This window comes from Rhamphochromis longiceps, linkage group LG12, assembly GCF_057381845.1.
Source record: "Rhamphochromis longiceps isolate RC_006_pf linkage group LG12, R_longiceps_female_GT1.1, whole genome shotgun sequence".
NCBI lineage: Eukaryota > Metazoa > Chordata > Actinopteri > Cichliformes > Cichlidae > Rhamphochromis > Rhamphochromis longiceps.
Genome location: NC_140568.1, coordinates 9,511,544 through 9,532,427, shown reverse-complemented (window position 1 = coordinate 9,532,427; position 20,884 = coordinate 9,511,544). Strand labels below are relative to the sequence as shown.

The 20,884-nt window shown below is 40.9% G+C and overlaps 1 protein-coding gene across 1 annotated transcript; it reads right to left on the bottom strand.

Annotated features, from left to right (window-relative positions):
* Positions 1-1,246: 1,246 nt before the first annotated feature.
* Positions 1,247-19,739, bottom strand: LOC146656873 (glycerol-3-phosphate acyltransferase 4). Its single transcript, XM_085424658.1, has 13 exons — positions 19,589-19,739; positions 18,137-18,802; positions 14,753-14,822; positions 14,362-14,662; positions 12,999-13,073; positions 12,822-12,911; positions 7,499-7,592; positions 7,250-7,365; positions 6,982-7,037; positions 6,805-6,890; positions 6,584-6,712; positions 5,698-5,777; positions 1,247-2,635 (listed from the first exon to the last, which is right to left on the bottom strand). Exons 2-13 carry the CDS (start codon positions 18,302-18,304, stop codon positions 2,527-2,529), a joined length of 1,374 nt encoding a protein of 457 aa, XP_085280784.1. The 5' UTR covers positions 18,305-18,802; positions 19,589-19,739; the 3' UTR covers positions 1,247-2,526.
* Between the last annotated feature and the right edge of the window lie 1,145 nt (positions 19,740-20,884).

Below are 20,884 nucleotides of genomic sequence, written 5' to 3'. Positions count from 1 at the left end.
TCGATTCTGTCCTCCTGGTGCCAACCAGCATTTTACTGCACAGCTTCTGCTGCTCTTCTTCACAGGTATCTTTAACCTTTGCCCTTTTCAGTTCTCCATCCGTATGAAAGAGCTTGAATTCGTAAACAATGTAGCCACACATGTTCTAATGATTAGTTTCTACCCAAGCGATTAAAATGTAAACAATATAAACTTTATCATAAATAGCAATACTGCAATAAATTCTTATTCTTTAAAAAAGGGCAACCAAATGGTACGAGGAAGCAAATAGTCAACTATGAAAAATGAATTGAATATAAGGTCTCCATGTAGTTGGTAAGAATAACTGAATAATTAAATTATAGGTTGATTGGCCTTGTAGAGCCAATCATCTTCATAAGTCTAGACCCAGAAATAGCTGATGTTTATCGTCTTTCCATCAATCGACACCCATGAGATCAAGATGTTTTGATTTTTTTATGCATTCAAAATTCTTATTCAATCTACTTTAAAACAGGTCTGTCTTTTGTTTTATCCCCTATATCAGCACTTCTAAGAATAAATGCTTTAGTCATTTGGACGCATATCATGAGCAGGTATCAGACTAAAAGTGAGCTTATGACATCTGACTCTACTGTGTGCTGAAACTCAGCAAATATTTGCCCCCTTCCTGGTTTATTCTTTGCATAATTGTCACAGTTCCATGTGTCAGACTGTCAAAAAAATATTTAATGTGGGACAATTATAATGACAAAACACACAATGCAGTTTTAAAATCGTGACTTAATAAATTAAGGGATAAAATCTACCCAAACCTATCTGGCTCTGTGTGACAGAGTGATAGTGTAAACCTAATAACTTGTTTTTCCACTTTTGGCAGCACGAACTGAAATCAAGTGTGTGATTACTGGCAATGTCTTTCAAATCACTGTGAAGGAACTTTGGCCGACTCGCCTTTGCAGAGGTTTTTTTTTTTAAATCAACCACACTGCAGGGTTTTCAAGAATGAAAGGCTTGTTTAAGGTCACACATAAGCATCTCAGGTAATCACATGTTTAAATCTCTTCAAATGTGCTGTACATTCACGCACTGATCCTTAGCACTAAACCCTGATAGGGAATAAATGCAAGAATACAGTGCTAGAAAAATAAAGATTCCAATCTTGATGCCAGACTGGAGGCATCACAACGAAAAACTATCCAGAAAGACAGAAAACAACAGCAAGTCAAGGCAATACTTATAAACATTAGATATAGTGAAAAAAAAACAAAGTCAAAAGTAGTGAACATTCTTGAACATTTATTTTTATGAAATGATTTGACATAATCTAAAACAACTATCCCTGATAACAGCAGACCAGTGAGACAAAGGTCCCAGGGAGAAACCAATGAGGCCGTCCACCAATTTCTTGAGTTCAAAGTAAAGCTGCAGTCTGTTCATGAAACCTCCTTGAGGCTGCTAAGTTAGGGAAAAGGTCATTGGTGAGGCGGGGCAGATAAACACAATAGCTTTTAGAGTTTACTTAAAATAAACTAGCCACTGTTCACTGCAATGGCAGGAAGTCAATGAAAAGATGTATTTTTAAAAGGTGTATGAGTATGTTTTGGTTATTTGCCATTATATCTATGTGTTTAGTGAAGAGACCCACTGTTATGATTTTACATCGCTACCTGCGTGACACAAGCCTTACAGGAACAATGCTGACGAAATTCCTAATAATCCCTTTTTCCAGTTATACATTATTAGCTGGAAGAAGAATAGGTGTCTAAATCTACAGACTTCCATCAGAGTAACTGTGGGTGCACATTTTCCACTTCATAATGTGAGCACTTGCACATTCAGTGGAGAGAGGAGAAAAAAAAGAAAAGAAGTCACAGACAGCATATCAGGAACACGTCTCAAGCGCAGCTCCTACAGTGGCCATGTGTTGATACAAGTCTTAATGTAAAACTCAATGTTTAAAATACAAGTTTTTTTTTTCATCTTGGAAAAAAGCCCATAAAAATATCTGAAATGTAACAAAATCTGGCACTGTGCCCTGAATCAAGGGTACAAGCCGGTCATGAAAAACCCCAAGTCAGTCACAGGTTTCAGCTTTAGAACAATTTAGTTTTTATCTACAATAACTCCTTTATACACCCAGGTATAATCAAGTCTGAAACGGAAACATAACATAAAAACATGACTGTAAAATCTTAAAAACAAAATATAAAACGATTAAGTGAAAAAGAAAAAAACAAACAAAAATAAACACTTTTCCTTAAAAGACTGCCACCAAGGAAGACTCTCCTTTGCTCCGTTTCTAATGCAAGCGAGGCTTCGGTCAAGCTATTCCAACACAGGGCAGCAGACTCAGAATGACCTGTAACAGCGAAGCCAACTTAACATGCCAGGCTGAGGCAGTGACCGAGGAAGCCAAATGGAGTACTTTTGACATCAGGGACAGAATTTTCCAGTCCAGGGGCTCCGACAGAAAAGGACCGCTGCTGATCGCCTAATCAGTAAGAGGTGCCCAGCTTTGAGCCAGTCCATCTCCATAAAGGTCCTTCAGGAGCGGCTGCGGTCCTCCTGGGTGCCAACCAGCATTTTACTGTACAACTTCTGCTGCTCTTCTTTAAAGGTATCTTTAACCTTTGCCCTTTTCAGTCCTCCATCCCTATAAAAGAGCCTGAATTAGTAACAATGTAGCCACACATGTTCTACTGATTAGTTTCTATCCAAGCAATTAAAATGTAAAAAACTTAAACTTTATCGTAAATGGCAATACTGTAATAAATTCTTATTCTTTAAAAAAAAATGGCAACCAAATGGTATAAGGAAGCAAATATTCAACTATGAAAACTGAATTAAATATAATAATGTCTCCATGTAATTGGTAAGAATAATTGAATAATTAAATTATAGGTTGATTGGCCTTGTAGATCCAATCAGCTTCATAAGTCTAGACGCAGAAATAGCTAATGATGTCAAACTGTTCTTCATTTCCCAGAAATCAAACATTTTTGGCATCACTGAGAGTAACAACAGTCCAAATTCTTGCAGCGCCAATAAAATGATGAGTGTGGGAGTTCACCCTGGTGTTACAAAAAAGTTCAACATCCATGAAAAAGTTGTTTAACAGAGTAAGACGTTAGCTAACTATACTCTCCATCAAAAAATTATAAATCATGTTCTGAAAGTTAAGAAAGAAAGAAAGAAAGAAAGAGACAGATCTGTTGTCACTCTGGACAAAACAAAACAGTAGCAATGTTTGTCTGCATGCTCAATCATCCAAGTAAGGAAATCCCCCAAAGTTGATTTTGTTCTGAGTAGAGCTGGGCGATATGAGATTTTTTCATATCACGATATGTTTTTTTCATTTCAGGCGATAACGATATCTATCACGATATAAGCCAAATAACTATATTTGTAAGATTTAAATGTGCCGTTGCTCACAAGTAAAATGTGAAATAATCAGCAGCTTGTTTTTATTTAAATATTTATTTCCCATAATAAGTTCAACAGGGTAGATGTACTTAAGGAACATGAGACTTTTTCAGATAAATAAAGGCAAATATTGCAAACTACACAAAAGGCAGCCGCTAAAGCGTTTAAGTTTCAAAATAGGACAAACGAAACAGACTACTTAGAAACAAAATATTAATTCTAAAAATAAATCTTAGTTTGTTTTACAGAAGAACAGACAAAACTGACTAACTTTTGTCAATATCAAATAAACTGAGAACTAAAAGGAAATTCTCAATCTCTCCTTGTTGTATAGCTGAGCTTTTCAAACAGTTTTAACAGTTACTTTAGTCTGACAAAAGCCGAATGACGAATTAGCGCTTCCAGTCAGAGACTGAGGCTACGTCCACACGTACACGGGTATTTTTGAAAACGGAGATTTTCCGTTTTCGTTTTAAAAAATAATCCCGTCCACACATAAAGGCAGAAATGAAGGAAAACGCTGCTATGAACATGCCAAAGCAGCAGGTGGCGCTAGATTCCTAACCGTGCCTAAATGTTGGCCAATCAGAAGTCTAGAAGCCTCGGTGGGAATAAGAATTTATTACAGTATTGCCATTTACGATAAAGTTTAAGTAAACAAAGCTGGGGCATAGAAGCAGAACCGAGTCGTAAGTGTGGAGGGACAGTAACTGTGTGTATATGTAAGCATTTAAACACTGCAGAGAGTAGAATTAACAGTAACAGTATTGTAGAAATCCATTTCACCGAAACAATAACGTGGCGCAGTGTGACGCATGCACCAGTTTATTGTATTTCCAGACTTGCTTTCGGCACAATTTACAGTGCACGCTACTCTATTTTTGTCAGACTTGAAATAGCCGAAATACCTTCACCCTACGGAACTTCTATGGCTCTTCCGTTTGACAATCTCTCCGGCATTGGAACCATCATCTGTTTTCTCTTCGGTCACGCTCGGTTGATTTTTCTAGTCGGCACACTCATTTCCTCCATTACGCGCTGGCTGCTTCCCAAACAAACACACGTGCGGCTTGGCACTTGTGCTGTACGTAACAAGTCACGCGACGTGACGCTGCGGCTGTGATTGGTTCGGCTCTGCGCTACTTAATTTGGATTGGCTGACCTTTTTTTTTTTTTTTTTTTTTGAGGACAAGAGCGGCGAGGTCTATCGCGATAGCTTAATTTCTCTATCGAGTAAAAGTTATATCGCGATACATATCGTTATCGTTCTATCGCCCAGCTCTAGTTCTGAGTGACGAAATGTTTCTCCCAATGAAAACACCATGTCCAGATGAACAGAATCAACTTTTTGGGAGTAGCGATGTTTGTAGTGTTACTGAAGTTTGGCTAGCTGGCAATGGCGTGCTACCTGGTGGCTACCTACAGAGCTATGGTTAGAGTAATATAAACTTAATAAATGTTAATGTGAGGGTCTCTTAACTAAACTTTAGTTAAGAGAACATTTCAGATAATCCATCTAACGGAAAAATTTCTGATTCTAGGCTTCAGGTCCCCACTGAAATCTTAGTCAGCCTGAGAGTGATTCTTTTCTGATGCGTTAAAATATTTGGTGTCTGGCAAGCCGTGAGCCCATGGGCTGTAGATACAGTAGATACAAACTGAGCTTAAAGGCGTGCTGCACATAACCAGTGCTAATAAAAAGCCAGACAAATTGACAACGACCATGGATTATTCTTAGGGGCTTGTTTATGTTAACTAAAAAAAAAGTATCCCAGTACATTAAAAAGACAAGAGTCTAAACAAACGCCACAGGAGGACAAGGAAGCAGGAGGGACATCATCATGTAACAAGCAGATAAACTGTAATTCAGATGGCACCCTACAACGCTGTAGTAACTAAAGGAAATTTCAGTAGTTCATAGCTCATAAAAAGAAAGGAAAGCAGTGTTATTAGGTTGCATCAATTTGCTCAATGCATTTCATGGAAACTAATGGATGCAGTTGAAACAGTAAAGAAAATCCAGTATATTTTTAGACATCTAAAATGATCTGTGTGGGACTATAGTACATGTAACATAATTATGGATGGATTTGGTTAACAGCTCCAACAAGCTGGAGCAATGATTGTGTATGTGACTGACAGAAAAAAACCTTTTATTTTGTAAGGTTTTGCTATTGCTTTTGGTTACACTTGTGCTTTTCTATGATCCAGTGTCTGGTATGAATAGTCACACGTTTTTCTGCCTTGTCCTTCATTGAATGTGTATGTGAAAATGAAAGAGTGTTATCTTACCATAAGAGATCGACAAGTCCTCCTTGCCTGGCTATGGCTGCTTTAACACGATTTGCGAACTGTACTGCATCCTCTCCCTCCTGTTGGGAGGACAAACATGAATACAGTTCTGGTAAGCAAGCGGTCATAAACAATGAACAGCTTTTCTCCTAAAATCTTATCATTTTGTCATACTGAAGGAGATCTGGGTGGCAGCATCTGTAGCAATGCCATGCAGCACATGCTCATGCAATATGCACTAATGCACCACATACCATGGAGGATGCTGGTTTTTGAGTTGTGTGCTGATGGTTGCTCTTTTTAGCTCTTTAAGACTATGTATATGATGAATGAATGAATAGATTTTGATTGGTCAGGTCACCGGACAGATTTATGTTACATTTCAGTCGATCTTAAATAAGAGAGTTAGCAACATTTCTGAATCTTGTTTTAATTCTCAAAGACTTTGCTTCTCTGAGATGATCTTTGCATAATCAATAATGTTAATGACCTGTTGCCAGTTAAGATAATTAATGCTGAGATGTTTCACTAAGTGCTTTATTCCCCTCATGTGTTTTGTTGCCCTTGTCTAAAAAAGTATAAAGCCTTGAAAATGTATACCATCAAAAGTTTGGTATTATTCTCATTGTAGGAATTTGTAAACAGGGCGACAAAACAATACAGAGGGTCTACAGCTGAAACGTATATTCTGTTATTGTGACTGCAGGTCCTGCTGGTCAAATTTTGAGGATGGCTGGTCAAAATAAAATGTAATAAATCAAGATAAAAAAAATCCATTACAAGTATATGGATTTTAAACAACGTGCTCTCAATATATAAAAACAAAACAACAAAAAAAAGAAACACAAAGCTTCTCTTTGTTGAGATGCCTCGAGTTGAGTCTCACCTCTCTAGACATGGGAGGAAGGTACCACACGCTGCAGACGATGGCCCAGCTGCTCATCATACGCAAAAGGTAGTTGACCATCCCGAACTTGCTGCTATTCCAGAAAGCATCTCCAAAGCGGGGATCATACTACGAGGTTCAGGCACACACCAAAATGATTAATCAGTACATGTGTTACTGTGGACAAGACTGTAGTTAAAAACTAGAACAAAAACTGTTACCTTAATAGCCACAGGGTAGACTGTGGCACCAATTTCAAAACTGCCCTTCTTAAACATCATAACCGATGTGTTGTTAATGCAGGTACCTTGAAATAAGAATTCATAAAACACAAGGTTTATGTAAGATAAAATGAAACTTGCAGTTAGATAACTATATGATTTTCTATATGAGCTCACCTTCTGGGAAAATGAGGATAGGCAGTTTAGATTTATCTTCTACATGGTCGCTCAATCTGTAGTGAAAGAAGTATGCAGGTTAATGCAAAAGATTTCTAAAGAGATCACTTTTTAAAGACTATTAAACCAAAAATTTGAGTAGACTTATTCCAATTTGAAGTTTTACTTTGAATGATCCAAAAACAACCCATGGAATAATTTCTAAAAAAGGTAAAACGTCATAAAAACGTACAAAAAAAATATCTTTAAACACAGACTGTAATTCTACCTTTTGGCCACAAGATGTCTGTCTTTTACTTCTGAGCGTTCAAACCAAATGTGTGGACAAGCTTTGACCATGGATCTCTGAATGACCCCCATCAAGCCGCCATGGATTTGTCCAACCTAACAACACAAACACAAAGATAGCAACAGATCTATTTCTGGGAGAGTTTCCACTCCAACAAATACCTGCAGTAGAAGAAGTGACCAACGTAAATGTTTTGTTCTTTTCTACATTTTGTGCCAGTATAGTTACCATAGCATAACAGCCATCGCTTGCCAGGATGATGACATCAATTGGTGAAGTGTGGTTAGCGACACAGATGCCTCCATTTTTGGGTTTATTCTCACTAGAAAAGGGGGAAACAACAATTAAATTATGATGGGACTTAATAAAGATTATGAAGTGTGGGGGGTAAGCAACTGTTAAAATCAAATGCAAAACCATGCTTAATAGAAATTTTGGTATGATTTGGTGCAGTGCCTCCCACCCTCTTCTCTGGTGAAAACAAAGCAACCCATGCTGTCCATGTTGAAATGTGCGACCCCCTGAGTATGGAGGATCTGACAGCTAAGACTACATTCCACAGATAGAGTTTCCATCTTAAATAGGGAGAGAACATTGCTTACTGTATCACTTGAGTATTTTTAGAACCAGACTGGGGAGGAATACATGTTACAACAGGCTAGGCCCAACAGACTCAAAGTTACAGCTCTGGCTTACCTACAAGTGCACCTAATGTGCATCAGTCCAATCAACAAATGTCAAACAAGTACTGACTCGACTTCTACTCGTATCTCTCAGAATCTGAATTTATATTCTCATTTCAACAACAAACCACCATTGTTCTGCAGGTGAAAGCATATCAGGTCACATTTCCTTTCAGAAACGTAACAAATATCACTAAAAATGTCAGCTGATTATTTCAAATTCCTTCAAGCCTCCAATACACTTGGCACTGCCAAGAAAACACCAGCTGCTAGAGAGTGCACAATTTGAGTAATAACTTCCTCTTCCACATCGGTTGCATGTGCAACCCTTCAAAGTCCTCTGTCACGTTTTATGTTCCTCCAACGTTCTTGCGAAAAAAATATATATATTTAAATTATTTCTTGCATCACTTAATAAATCTCTCAAACCCAAATCTAATTGAATCAGTAATGGTTCATGAAACACATTCCTTGGCTCCAAGCATGTCATATGTAAAAACTTGGAAAGTTTGGTTGAGCTCACAATGGTTGTGTGAGCATCTGTTGCTGACTTCTGTACTTCATCTTGCATCAGAATAACTGCTGTGGTGAAAATTAATTCAGAAAGTCTTGAGTCTAGCTACAGACACCCTTCCTTTCATGCTCACACACTATATGCACAGATTTCCATTGTTAACACCATGGCTTCTGCTCTCTGAACATAAGTCATCTGTCATCATGTAATCTGACACCTTTCCCCTCAGGACAAGATGTCAACTGAGCCTTATGTTTCTGAAAGGCAAAATGATGGGACCATGTGAACAAGCGGTGCAGCCGCTGCATGGTTGGGATTATTGCATCCTTCTAGATTTATGATAACTTCAAACCAAAGCTTAAATCTTGACATCCTCATTGCCCAAAGTAGGGCTGGGCCATATCATACCGTTCACGGTAATACCGGTATAATGTTGGGCAACGATAACAAAATGAAATATCGCAATAGAATATGGGTAAAACGCATGCGCAGTGCCTTTGTTTTCATACGAAAATGGCGGAAAAAGCATGGCGGTGACAGAGAATGAGAAGGGCGAAAGTGGAATGAATGAAACGGATGAACCAGAATTAGTTTGTCAAAATGCTGCAACTTCAGTGGTGTGGAACTGGTTTAGCTTTCGTCCGTCAGATACACATCAAAAAACTATTTTTGGTAGCGCATGCTAGTGGGCCGTCGTTATTACCAAGTTATATTTTGGAAAATACAGCACACTTAAAATCAATCTTTTGATTTTTCTGAAAATCGACAGTGCCCCTTATAATCCCGTGTGCCTTATATATGAATTCTGGTTGTGTTTACTGACCTCGAAACGATTTTATGTATTATACACGGCGTTCGAAAATTAGTCAAATGTTTTAGTACGACTTTGCTAAGCTACGAACCCGCACCGCTTGATGGATTGTCGGAGCATTACGGCTGTCGTACGCAGGAGCCTCGTGGAGTGATATGTACTGTGCTTCAACATAATATTACCGTATTGTGTGTGTATAACCTCTTTTTAAGTTTTGTAGATATTATACAAGGTTATGCTGAGGATATGTCGGCCAATTTCCACTGGAAATGCATTTTGGTTAAACTGTCAGCAAGGAATTTGCATTTGCACAGTTACATTTTTATATAACTTTTAATGCACACTAAAAAAAAAAAACAACAAAAAAAACAGCTGCTTGTTTAAGTGAAAATACATTGATGTTTTTTTTGTTTTGCACTAATAAAGTTGTAAAGTGTTTTGTCTAGTGTCAATTATATCATCTTATATATAATTATCGCAAATTTTCAAATGTATATCGTGATAAATACTTTTGGTCATATCGTCCTGCTCTAGCCCAAAGTGTCATAGGCTACGTTCACACTGCAGGTCTTAATGCTCAATTCCGATTTTTTGATCAAATCCGATTTTTCTGTCTGGTTGTTCACACTACAAATAAAATGTGACCGCAAAACCGCTCTAGTGTGAACGGTTCACGGCCCTCAGAGTGGCCCGCACGCGCAAAAGAAGACATCACACACAACGCACTCCGTTTACGGTAGTAAAAATGGCAGCTACAGAGCTAGCAGGTGTTGTTGCAGCAGTCTATTAATTTCTGCACAGTCGTAACTGACAGAATTTTGACAAATTAGAGGAAGAAGGACACTGAGAAAAAAGATAGCCTGTGCTTTAACAATGGCCTTGTTTGGAGCAGTGGCTGCTACCTCCGTGCAGAGGTATATATGGACACGGAGTCGTTTAGCTTGAATAGAATTGTCTCCCCATATGCTAATCAACTCCAAAACCTCAGTTTTTGTCCATTGACTCGCTCCGTCTCCAGTTTCCGCCGCCATGCTTTCTCATTTGTCTTCTCTGGCACTGATAATTGGCTTCTGTCTTGTGTCAGTGACATAAAAGACTGATTTAATGCAACATGACCATTCAAACAGCAGTCACTTTCTAAAACATTAGATATCTATTGGATTCAGTACCACATACGAAAGTGACCCAGATCGGATTTGAAAATATCGGATTTGTGCCGTTCACACTGTCATACCATGATCGGATATGGGTCGCATAGGGTCAAAAAAGTCGTATTTGATGCGCTTTCGCCTGCAGTGTTACGTAGCCTAAAGTAACCCCAAAACGCATTAAATCTATCCATCCATCTTCATCCGGCCGGGTCGCGGGGGCAGCAGCCTAAGCAAAGAGGCCCAGACCTCCCTCTCCCCAGCCACCTCCTCCAGCTTATCCGGGGGAATACCAAGGCGTTCCCAGGCCAGCCGAGAGATATAATCTCTCCAGCGTGTCCTGGGTCTGCCCCGGGGCCTCCTCCCGGTGGGACATGCCTGGAACACCTCACCCAGGAGGCGCCCAGGGGGCATCCTTGTCAGATGCCCGAACCACCTCAGCTAGCTCCTTTCGATGTGGAGCAGCAGCTGCTCTACTCTGAGCCCCTCCCGGATGGCCGAACTTCTCACCCTATCTCTAAGGGAGAGGCCAGCCACCCTTCGGAGGAAGCTCATTTCTGCCGCTTGTATCCGCGATCTCGTTCTTTCGGTCACTACCCACAGCTCGTGGCCATAGGTGAAGGTAGGGACGTAGATCGACCGGTAAATTGACAGCTTCGCTTTTACACTCAGCTCCCTCTTCACCACGACGGACCGGTGCAGCGTCCGCATTACTGCAGCTGCAGCCCCAATCCGTCTGTCGATCTCCGGCTCCCTTCTCCCATCACTCGCGAACAAGACCCCGAGATACTTGAACTCTTCCACTTGGGGCAAGAACTCATCCCCGACCCGGAGTGGGCACTCCACCCTTTTCCGGCTGAGAACCATGGCCTCAGATTTGGAGGTGCTGATCCTCATTCCCGCTGCTTCACACTCGGTGCGAACCGTTCCAGTGCGAGCTGGAGGCCCTCACCCGATGAAGCCAACAGAACCACATCATCTGCAAAAATCAGAGATGAGATTCTGAGGCCACCAAAGCGAAAGCCCTCCGCCACTTGGCTGCGCCTAGAAATCCTGTCCATAAAAATTATGAACAGAACCGGAGACAAAGGGCAGCCCTGGCGGAGCCCATCACCCACCAGGAACGAGTCCGACTTATTGCCGGCAATGCGAACCAAGCTCTTGCAACGGTTGTATAGGGATCGAATGGCCCGTAGCAATGGGCCAGACACCCCATATTCCCGCAACACCTCCCACAGGACACCCCGAGGGACACGGTCGAATGCCTTCTCCAAGTCCACAAAACACATGTAGACTGGTTGGGCAAACTCCCATGCACCCTCAAGTATCCTGGAGAGGATAAAGAGCTGGTCCAGTGTTCCGCGACCAGGACGAAAACCGCATTGTTCCTCCTGTATCAGAGGTTCGACTAACGGACGAACTCTCCTTTCCAGCACCCTGGCATAGACTTTCCCAGGGAGGCTGAGGAGTGTGATCCCCCTGTAGTTGGAACACACCCTCCGGTCCCCTTTCTTAAAGATGGGGACCACCACCCCGGTCTGCCAGTCCACAGGTACTGCCCCTGATCTCCACGCAACATTGCAGAGGCGTGTCAACCAGGACAGCCCTACAACGTCCAGAGCCTTCAGGAACTCGGGGCGGACCTCATCAACACCAGGGGCTCTGCCACCAAGGAGTTGTTTAACTGCCTCAGTGACCTCGCCCCCGGAAATTGGCGGGTCATTCCCCTCCTCCCCAGACTCTGCTTCCTCCTCGGAAGACGTGTCAGTGGGATTAAGGAGGTCCTCGAAGTATTCCTTCCACCGCCTGACAATTTTCTCAGTCGACGTCAGCATTAAATCTACAGTGGCATTTTTGAAAGTGACTGCTGACATTATGCAATTTTTGGGGGTCTCTTTTTGTTAAACATAGTTTTCCCCTTGACAATGAAAAAGTAAATCGCTCTGAGCGCTATCTAATTGTAATTTGATTTTTTTTTAGCGAAGTCAATAATCACCAGCAGCACTGTTACACTTTTCGGACAGACTTTTGCACTGTTATAACTTTGGCTTCATGCAATTTCTTATTGAGTGCGAACAGACACATCAATCAATATTTTTAATGAAAACTTATCAGGGTGTATGCCATTAAAGAGCAAGAGTGAAAAAAAATTGGGAAATTAACCACAATGTTGAGAAAGCACAGAGAAACACTGGGGCAGTTGTGTGAAGCAATCAACCAGCAGATGCACCACCCATCATCCTGTCCTCTATGACGGACACTGATCCAAAAAAAAAAAATGGAAAATTATGCAATTAAATGAGCAATGTCAAGTAAACACTTCCAGTGGTTGACAAATGGAATAAAACAGTCACATGACTTGGTGGTTATATGGGAAAACAGTGTAGGTCCTTACCTGTCATGGTAGGTTATAATGGCAGTCAAAGCTCTGACGCATATTCTGTAGCACATCAAATGGACTTTCTCACTCAGAAAATTCTTCATCCTGGAAAGAGTACACAGCAGGATTAACACATCTGCAGGGCTGATCTGATACTTTTGATAGAGTTAAAGTCGTAACCATCAGTTATACCTTCCATTTGGCAGCAGCCCAACAACAGAGGTGAGGAACACAAGCAGACCTACACCAGTGAAGGCAAGAGTGACCCTGATAGAGGGAGACAGGACAATTCAGAGAAGCATATATAAGGAAGCATTACAACAGAACACTGTAGTTGTTTTGGTTTAATTAATTAGTCTTTGTATGGACATTAACATGCAGATATATTACTTAAAAAGCTTTCTTCTGAACCACAAGCTTTCACTTAGAAGAGCTCATGTAAAAAGCAGTAGTGTAAGATTCTTGACATAAACTCAAAGTATCATGCCCTCCTCTACACTCCACTGTCTCAGACAAGACTGCAGAACCTGCAGAAGGACATATTAGGTGACAGTTAAGCTGGCCGACACGTCGACTTAATCTGGATGAACCAATCATCCAGGGCTGGAAAAGGTGCTGATTATATTGTGTGGGGATTAAGAAAAATATAAGAGAGCTGAAGGTTTCACAGTGTCATGAGCAAAGCCAATATTCAATTGGACAAAGGCTGAAAGAGAGAATCTATTAGGCTTGACAGGAGACTAGAAAGGAGGGTGTCTGTGCAGCGGTGGCCTGATTTGTCTCCCCACTGGCGACTGGAAATGAGCCAGCCACACTTAGCACTGAGTCACCATCTCTGTGTCTTTCTAAGATGAGGCTGGTAGAGGATCTCTGTATGTGGCGTCTTTAGTTATGTAACAGCAAGTTCGCATGTCAAGTAACCACACAAAACTGAGTAACCAGTTAGACTTGCATGTGGTTAAAACATAAATGTGAAACTTTAGTAACATTCTCTGGGACAGTTTGTTAAAACTGAAGAACTTAATACAAGAAAAAAGCGTTCTATCATTGCTCAGTTGGGCAGGACTGCTGCATCACACAGTCAAACCACACACCCAAGGGCTGGAATCTAGACGTCCCATAGATGCGAACATGTGCGTTAATGCTGTGACGGCCTAAAGACCTATCGAGGGTGTACCCGACCTTTCTGAAATATCCCTACTGGAAGCATCGATTGTGAGGCTGGTTTGGCCTACAGGTGGTACATTTGCAACTTTTTATTGGACTATTTAGATAGAGTTACATGACAAAAGATACAAACATACATGCTAGGGAAGGAGATTATTAGTATGTTACATACGTAACATATTTCTCATGTCGTTGAGCGTTTGTGACGAGCTAAAATATGGAAAAGTATTCAAACTAAATTTTTATGCTAGCATTAGCATTTGTGACAAGGTTATACCAGTGCCTAGTTGTACAGGAGGGGCTAATGTATTGTGTGTATCCATGTTTTTGGTATTTCAAAAGCAGCAACTGTGCTTTTGCCTGTGACTCTTCAAAGTACAGCTAATACCTGAGAGGCAGCAGGAAACCATAGCGGATCAGCAGGCCCAGCCCCCATAGGACAGTCAGCCTCAGGCTGATATAGTGGAAGTTGTAGTTGCTCCGGGTCAGCAGATTCCAGGACTTCAGCTCCTCAGCAGTAAACCGCTTGGTCACTTCATCATCCATGATGCTTTCCACTCCTCGCCGGGCAAAATAGAAAATGTCAGATAACTCAAACTCAGTGGCTGAGTCCAGGTCTTTATTGCTGCCGCTCCGCCGGATCTCCTTGATCTCCTCCTCCAAGGAGGTTGGCTCCTTGGCAATGATAGCTGGAATAGTTCAGACAGACAGAAAGTCAAAAATATTCACCTCTAAAACAAATACATCTTTTGAACAAATATTTCCAAGAATGATCTTACCATTTGAATAGGGTTTGTACAGGAGGTGATTCTTTTCTTTTGCTCCTCTCTCTATCCTAAGTGTGGCCCACTAGAAAGAAACAAAGAAAGAAATGGATCTACAATTAGAAAGAGACGCAAAAATGTTTGAGAAATTAAAAAAAAAAAAAACAGTTCATTCTAGAGAGGTGCACAAATATTCTCCACACCCTGGCCTAAAGGCATCTAAAATGAAAACATGTGCGCACTGGTTATCAGCAGAGTTGTTATTTTAAAGACAGGTTTCAGCCTTGCATTCAATCATCATTGCAACATTACATTACATGAAAGAAAGGTCAAACATCTGGCAGCAGAAGGAATCTTATATGGACAAATGGTCACATTTTTAAGCAAGCCAATATCCGATACTCGTTTCTGCTCAAGAGGCAATATGAATGAACTTTCCCCACAAAAAGAAATATTACATCTATTGTTTTTCCTTTTTGCACAAATGATTAAAAATGGCAAAATTCCCCAGTGTTGTTCAAGTATATCGTGCTTATCTTCAGACACCCAATGTTTGCTTATTCAAAAAAAAAAAAAAAAAGTGTGTAGTACTTCTCCAATTTTTCTGACTTATCTGTGCTTGCAGAAACACTAAAATGCAGACTACTCCCTGTTTAACATGTATTATACTGCAATAAATGTCAAAAATATTTCCTATGACGCAAACATCTAGTCATTTACGTATAGGGATGGGTATTGATAAGATTTTAACGATTCCGATTCCATTTTCGATTCTGTTTAACGATTCGATTCCTTATCGATTCTCTTATCGATTCTTTTTTTTTAAAAAGGAGAACACTAAAGTCGATTAGCTTAGAACTGTGTTTTATATCTTCTCTTTGAACAAGATAGAAATTTAGGAGTAACATGGCCTTACAAACCCAACAGTGAGATCTTAAGAGATCCAGCCTACGGCTCTTCAATGGGGTGTCACAGGGTCCCCAGGAAAAAAATGTATATGTAAAATAATAAAATAAATATTCTCCTGTAGCAATAACAAAGTTTAACATAAATTATTCTGTAGCAATTACACAAGAATATCCAGTAATGTCCCTGCCTACAATTAAACACATTCACTTACCAAAGTGAAATCGGGGGCATCTGCTGTGGCAAATGGGTGCAAGCCTTTGACCACAAACTTAGACACTGCTGGGTGACATTCGTCTATCCTGGCCTGAAAGGAGACGCTACCGGTAGACTGCAGCGAGAACTGCCAGCATCTGAGCCAGCCAGACTCTGTCTCTCTCATCATGGTTATCTAAATGCAACGCACAGTAATAGCAGGTTTTGTAATAAGGTAAATCGCGCTAACATAATATGCAATGCTAATTGATTAGTTACCTGCAGTATTAACGGGAGAGGACGTGGAAACGCTACCGCTGCTGCTGGGTTGAGCTTCGCTAGTCCGGAGCGGATCAAAAACACGACATTCGTTGAAAGCAATCGCGTGTTTTTTGAGCAAATGCTTTTGCATATTCGTAGTGTTTCCTCCCTTTGATGAAATCTCTACTTTGCAAGTATTGCACGTTGCCCTGTTGTCATCCTTTCTCATAAAGTGTAACCAAACTTTTGAGCGTTTGTGCCGCTCAGGCGCCGTGTTTCCTACTGGGTAAAAGACGCTACTCAACGTGATGACCTCATTCGGGGCGACTGGAATCGATAAGGGAATCGTTTTTAAAAGTGGCAAACGATTCCAAGGAATTGAAACAGTGGGAACCGGTTCTCAACAAGAACCGGTTTTCGATACCCATCCCTATTTACGTATGCTGTGCTAGGTGAGATAAAAAACTAAATGAAGTGCATCAAAGAACGCAGTGTTCTCCCAAGCTGGAAAACAACATGTTTGTTTGTGTGCGTGTGTTTGGGGGGGATATCAGGAAATGAGTAACCTGGTTGTGCTCGATCAGTTTCACCTGTGCCTACAGCCTGCAGAATTTTGGCAACTTTGAGGGTTTTCTGCATCAATCATAAGAAAATCAACTGACACTGGAACAAAACCGAATGTTTGTAAGTACTCAAACACATTAAGGCATGAAAGTCTGCTAAAACTCAAATTAGTCAAAAGGACTGGTACAAACAAGAACGCTTGGTGGCTGGACATCTCACAAACTTTCAAACGTTTGGCTCTAAATCACAGAAAGCCTAAACACCTTTATTTAGGCTGGATAACCAAGATGTTTTATTACATTTCCTAAAAATAACTTTATTTTACAGCAACAATTAACATTAACTCTAGTAATGAAGGCTCTACACAAGCCATCATTAGTCAAATCTGATACAAGCAACACTAGTCAACCAAGGTTTTTCACTTTTTTATTTTGTTCTTTTACAGCTACCTTTAAACTGTGTCGTGACAAGTTGTCTTACCGAGTCATCATATGAAAATGCAGCTGCAGTTGTCAGTGGTGACTGCAGGAGTAAACAGAGAGCGGCTCCTTCTAGTAAAAAGATGAGGACCAAAATAAAGCAGCTGCTTTGCAGCATGTAGCCCCCAAGCTGCATGCGAGCGAAAAGGTCCTAACTGCTACATGCACATATCTTATGAAGTATTGCCATTTATACACTCATTGGTTAACAGTAAAGCAAATTCTTCAGACAAGTAACTGCAAAAACAAAGTATCATTTTAGGTTTTCTGTTAAAACTGTCTATACACAAACATGGCAGGTTTCATGTTTTTATTTCCATCAAACCTAATGAATCAAATCCATGTGCTACATCTTCATTCTCTGCCTTGCACGCTCTCGGTCGTATCTGTTCTGTTCTGGAAATCTCACTGCTGCTCCTTGAATCATGAGCTAAGAACATCTGATTATCTTCCAGTGGTTCATTTATTTCTGGCACAAGTTCTGCTCTCAGAGGTACATGATGGAAAGTAATGACTGCTTTACTAGTGACACAACTGGGCAGAGCAGCTGATGCACTGTGCCATTATTAGGAGTTCAAATGCATTTCTTTAAAGTAACGACAGCAATTCAGTAAGCAGAGACAACACTTACTGACAAGCACTGTTTTCTAAACTTGAATAACAAGGGAAGTGGCTGTGGTGTTGATCTCTATCAGTCAGACAATGCCTACTGGTCAGTCGTTAAAGGCACAGATAAAGCTGGAGACGTGCCAGTGAACAATCGCTGTTTTCTACAACTTATTTCCTTTTTACAACTAAGATAAAATTTTAATGACACATTTGAGGAACAATGCTAGCAACTTTTATGTCCTTGCCATTGTGCTTGGCAGCAGAAGCAATCGTTTTAACGGTCAACTGTACAAAAGCACAAACACACCTTTATCCGCAACATTTATGATTGCCACAGCACATCAGACTGCAATAAACTTTGAGTCACGAGGAAGCACGCTCTTACCTCAAAGACCTTTAAGAGTGTTTTCATGTAAAGACGCCGGATACCAAAGGACACCCCAAAGATGGCAGGCACAATAATGAAGACCAGCAGCAGGGTGAACCACACGGTGAAGGAGATGCCCAGCAGGATACACACCAAGTTATCAAAAGGATTGAAGAAGAGTTCCATCTTTAAAGTTGGATGAGTTCAGTTCAAAAACAGTGTAAAATCCCAGGATTGAGCAGATGTGAGAAGAGGTGCAGGTCTTCACCTCCCGGCCCCAAGTGGCCTTTACCTTTTTGTCAGAAAAAGGTCTTCATCAAGATAACTAGGGGATGGAGCTTCTCCTTGCACTGAAATGCGAATCATTACAAAAACAGGAGACCACCTTGTTGTTGCCCTCTTGGGCAGTGTTAAGTATTTCAGTAGATTCACCTCGAACTGGATTCTGAAACTGAGCTGAGAAGAGTTCCGAGAAGAGTTCCGGGAAAAGGAGGGGAGGGGGGTTACGATTAAGGCAGGTGTGCTAACAAACTGCCTGTCCCTTGTTGCAGATGTTTTCTGCGGTTTGAGAAATGCCTCCCGCTGGCGGAAACAATGTAAACACTGGGACAAAAACAGCTGGGTACAGCAGGTGGTTTTTCTTGTGTGGTGAAGATCCGGGAGCTCGGCAGGAGTCACAAAGGCCTGGAAAGATGTAAACACATGGTCAGGACCAGCTGTGTCTCAGTACTAAAACCTCTTTGGTCGGATTGCTGTCTGTGTAATTTAATAACGCAAGACAGACAACGTGTCCTTGTGTCAGCGCCTGCTCAGTACATATTACATATACCGGTGTACAAACTTAATGCTAACGTGAACATAAATAAACACCACTGGTCTTTATAAGGTTAGCGCCCACCTATTTTCTGCTAAGGAGCAGATAACTTTAAATGTTACGGTTATGGGCTGGGGTGCAACGATAACGTTAGCTTAGAGGCCCTTCTCGTACCAGCTGCTGATGCTGCAGTCGGGCGGCTAACGACAGGCTCCGTCCTCAATTAAAAAAAACAAAACACTTTGGATTAGCGCGGTTTATGCATTATTTAACGGCTATTGACGCTTTCCAGGACAATTTGGCCGCCTCTCAACCCCGAGGAGGCTATTAAAGCGATATAAGCAAGAACTCGGTTGCGAAACTCAAAGACTCCTGAACGCACACTGATGACAAGAAGCCAAGGATAAAGTTAGCTTGTCGCCTCTGAGCTAACAGTGAGGCTCAAATTTGCCTCCTTGTGCGAATTGCCTCGTTTTGCTAACGTTAGCCTGCTTGCGCTCAGCTCAGTCCTCCACGATGCTGTCCGGTAGTTCACGCTCCGCTAAGACAGCCTTTCAGTTACCAGCTTGAATTCGGTACGAGGACTTGGTGTGTTTCCAGTAATTATCCTAACAACAAAACTACACGAGGCTTAAAAGGCTTCACAGTTAACCAACCTTCAGCCACGTTAAGTCCGGCTCCGGTACAGCAGCGCTCCGTCCCCCATCACTTTGTCTTTGTCTTTTGGACTGCAGCCAAACTCCACCCGTCGGACAGCACAAGCGTACAGCTGGCGGCTCGAGGATCACTGAAACGACCAACTCCTGCCGAAACCCCCCCACCCCACCGAGCGGTGCTGACCTCTGGTGGTACATGTACGCTATTACAGTTGAATACTTTATTGGGATTTTATTTTTTCTAACCACTAGTGGCGCTATAGAGCAACTTTGCCACACGCGCTTGTGGTCAGAGGTTTACATCCACTAACCATGGGCAGGAATATCATGATAATTTGGGGCTTTAAAGATTTCTTTAAACTGTTCTTTTTCTCAGGATGGAAGGAGTTATTTTGGATTTTTTTTCCAGTCCAAGCAGGCTCAAAAGTATGCATCCACTTTCTTAAATCCTTTAATACATGGTGTTCAAGGTTCTACAATGTCTTTTAACTTGACAAGTTCACGACCTATTAACTTTAACTGCTAGTTTCTTTTGCTAGCATATGGATGTTTGACAACACTCATTGGACCACCACTCAGAACAATGAGAAAACAAAGGAACTCAGTGAAGACCAAAAAAGGAGAATTGTAGATTTACACAAGTTGTCAAGACCTCCCTGAGCCATTTCTAAACACTGCAAATTCTAAGATCATCAGTTTAACCAGCTGTCCTTAAATAAAAGTTATTCAGATGTCTCACTACTTTTTAAGGTCTAAAAAGAGGTCAAACTATCACCCTTAGATGAGAGTAAATTGTTAGAACAACCCAGGAATCACCAAAGCTCAAGCCTGCCATGAACGGGAAACTGCTGGATGCCAACCAAGAACAAGACAATGACCCAAAACACATCAAACCTGGTTTTGGATTAGATAAAGCAGGCTAACATTAAGTTTCTTGAATGGCCTTCCCAAAGCCCCAAGCTCAGTCCTGTTGAGAATTTCTGCACTATATTTAAAACTGTCATACTGTATTTAAATTTTTTTGACCACAACTAAACAAAATAGGAAATATTAGTACAAACCTGCCATTTGTACTGCATCAGAATGATAGAATTAATACACCTTTTCTAATATTACTCTTCACGTAATAGCAAATTCCCCCAAAAACAAAAAATAAAGCCTTTGTTGTTTATGTTTTTTTTAAATATATATATATATATATTTATCTACAAAAATAAAGTAATTATTTTTGTAATTTCCACAAACCAACTTTTAAACAATTGAAAATACTTTGATAACAAAAACAGACCCTTTTTA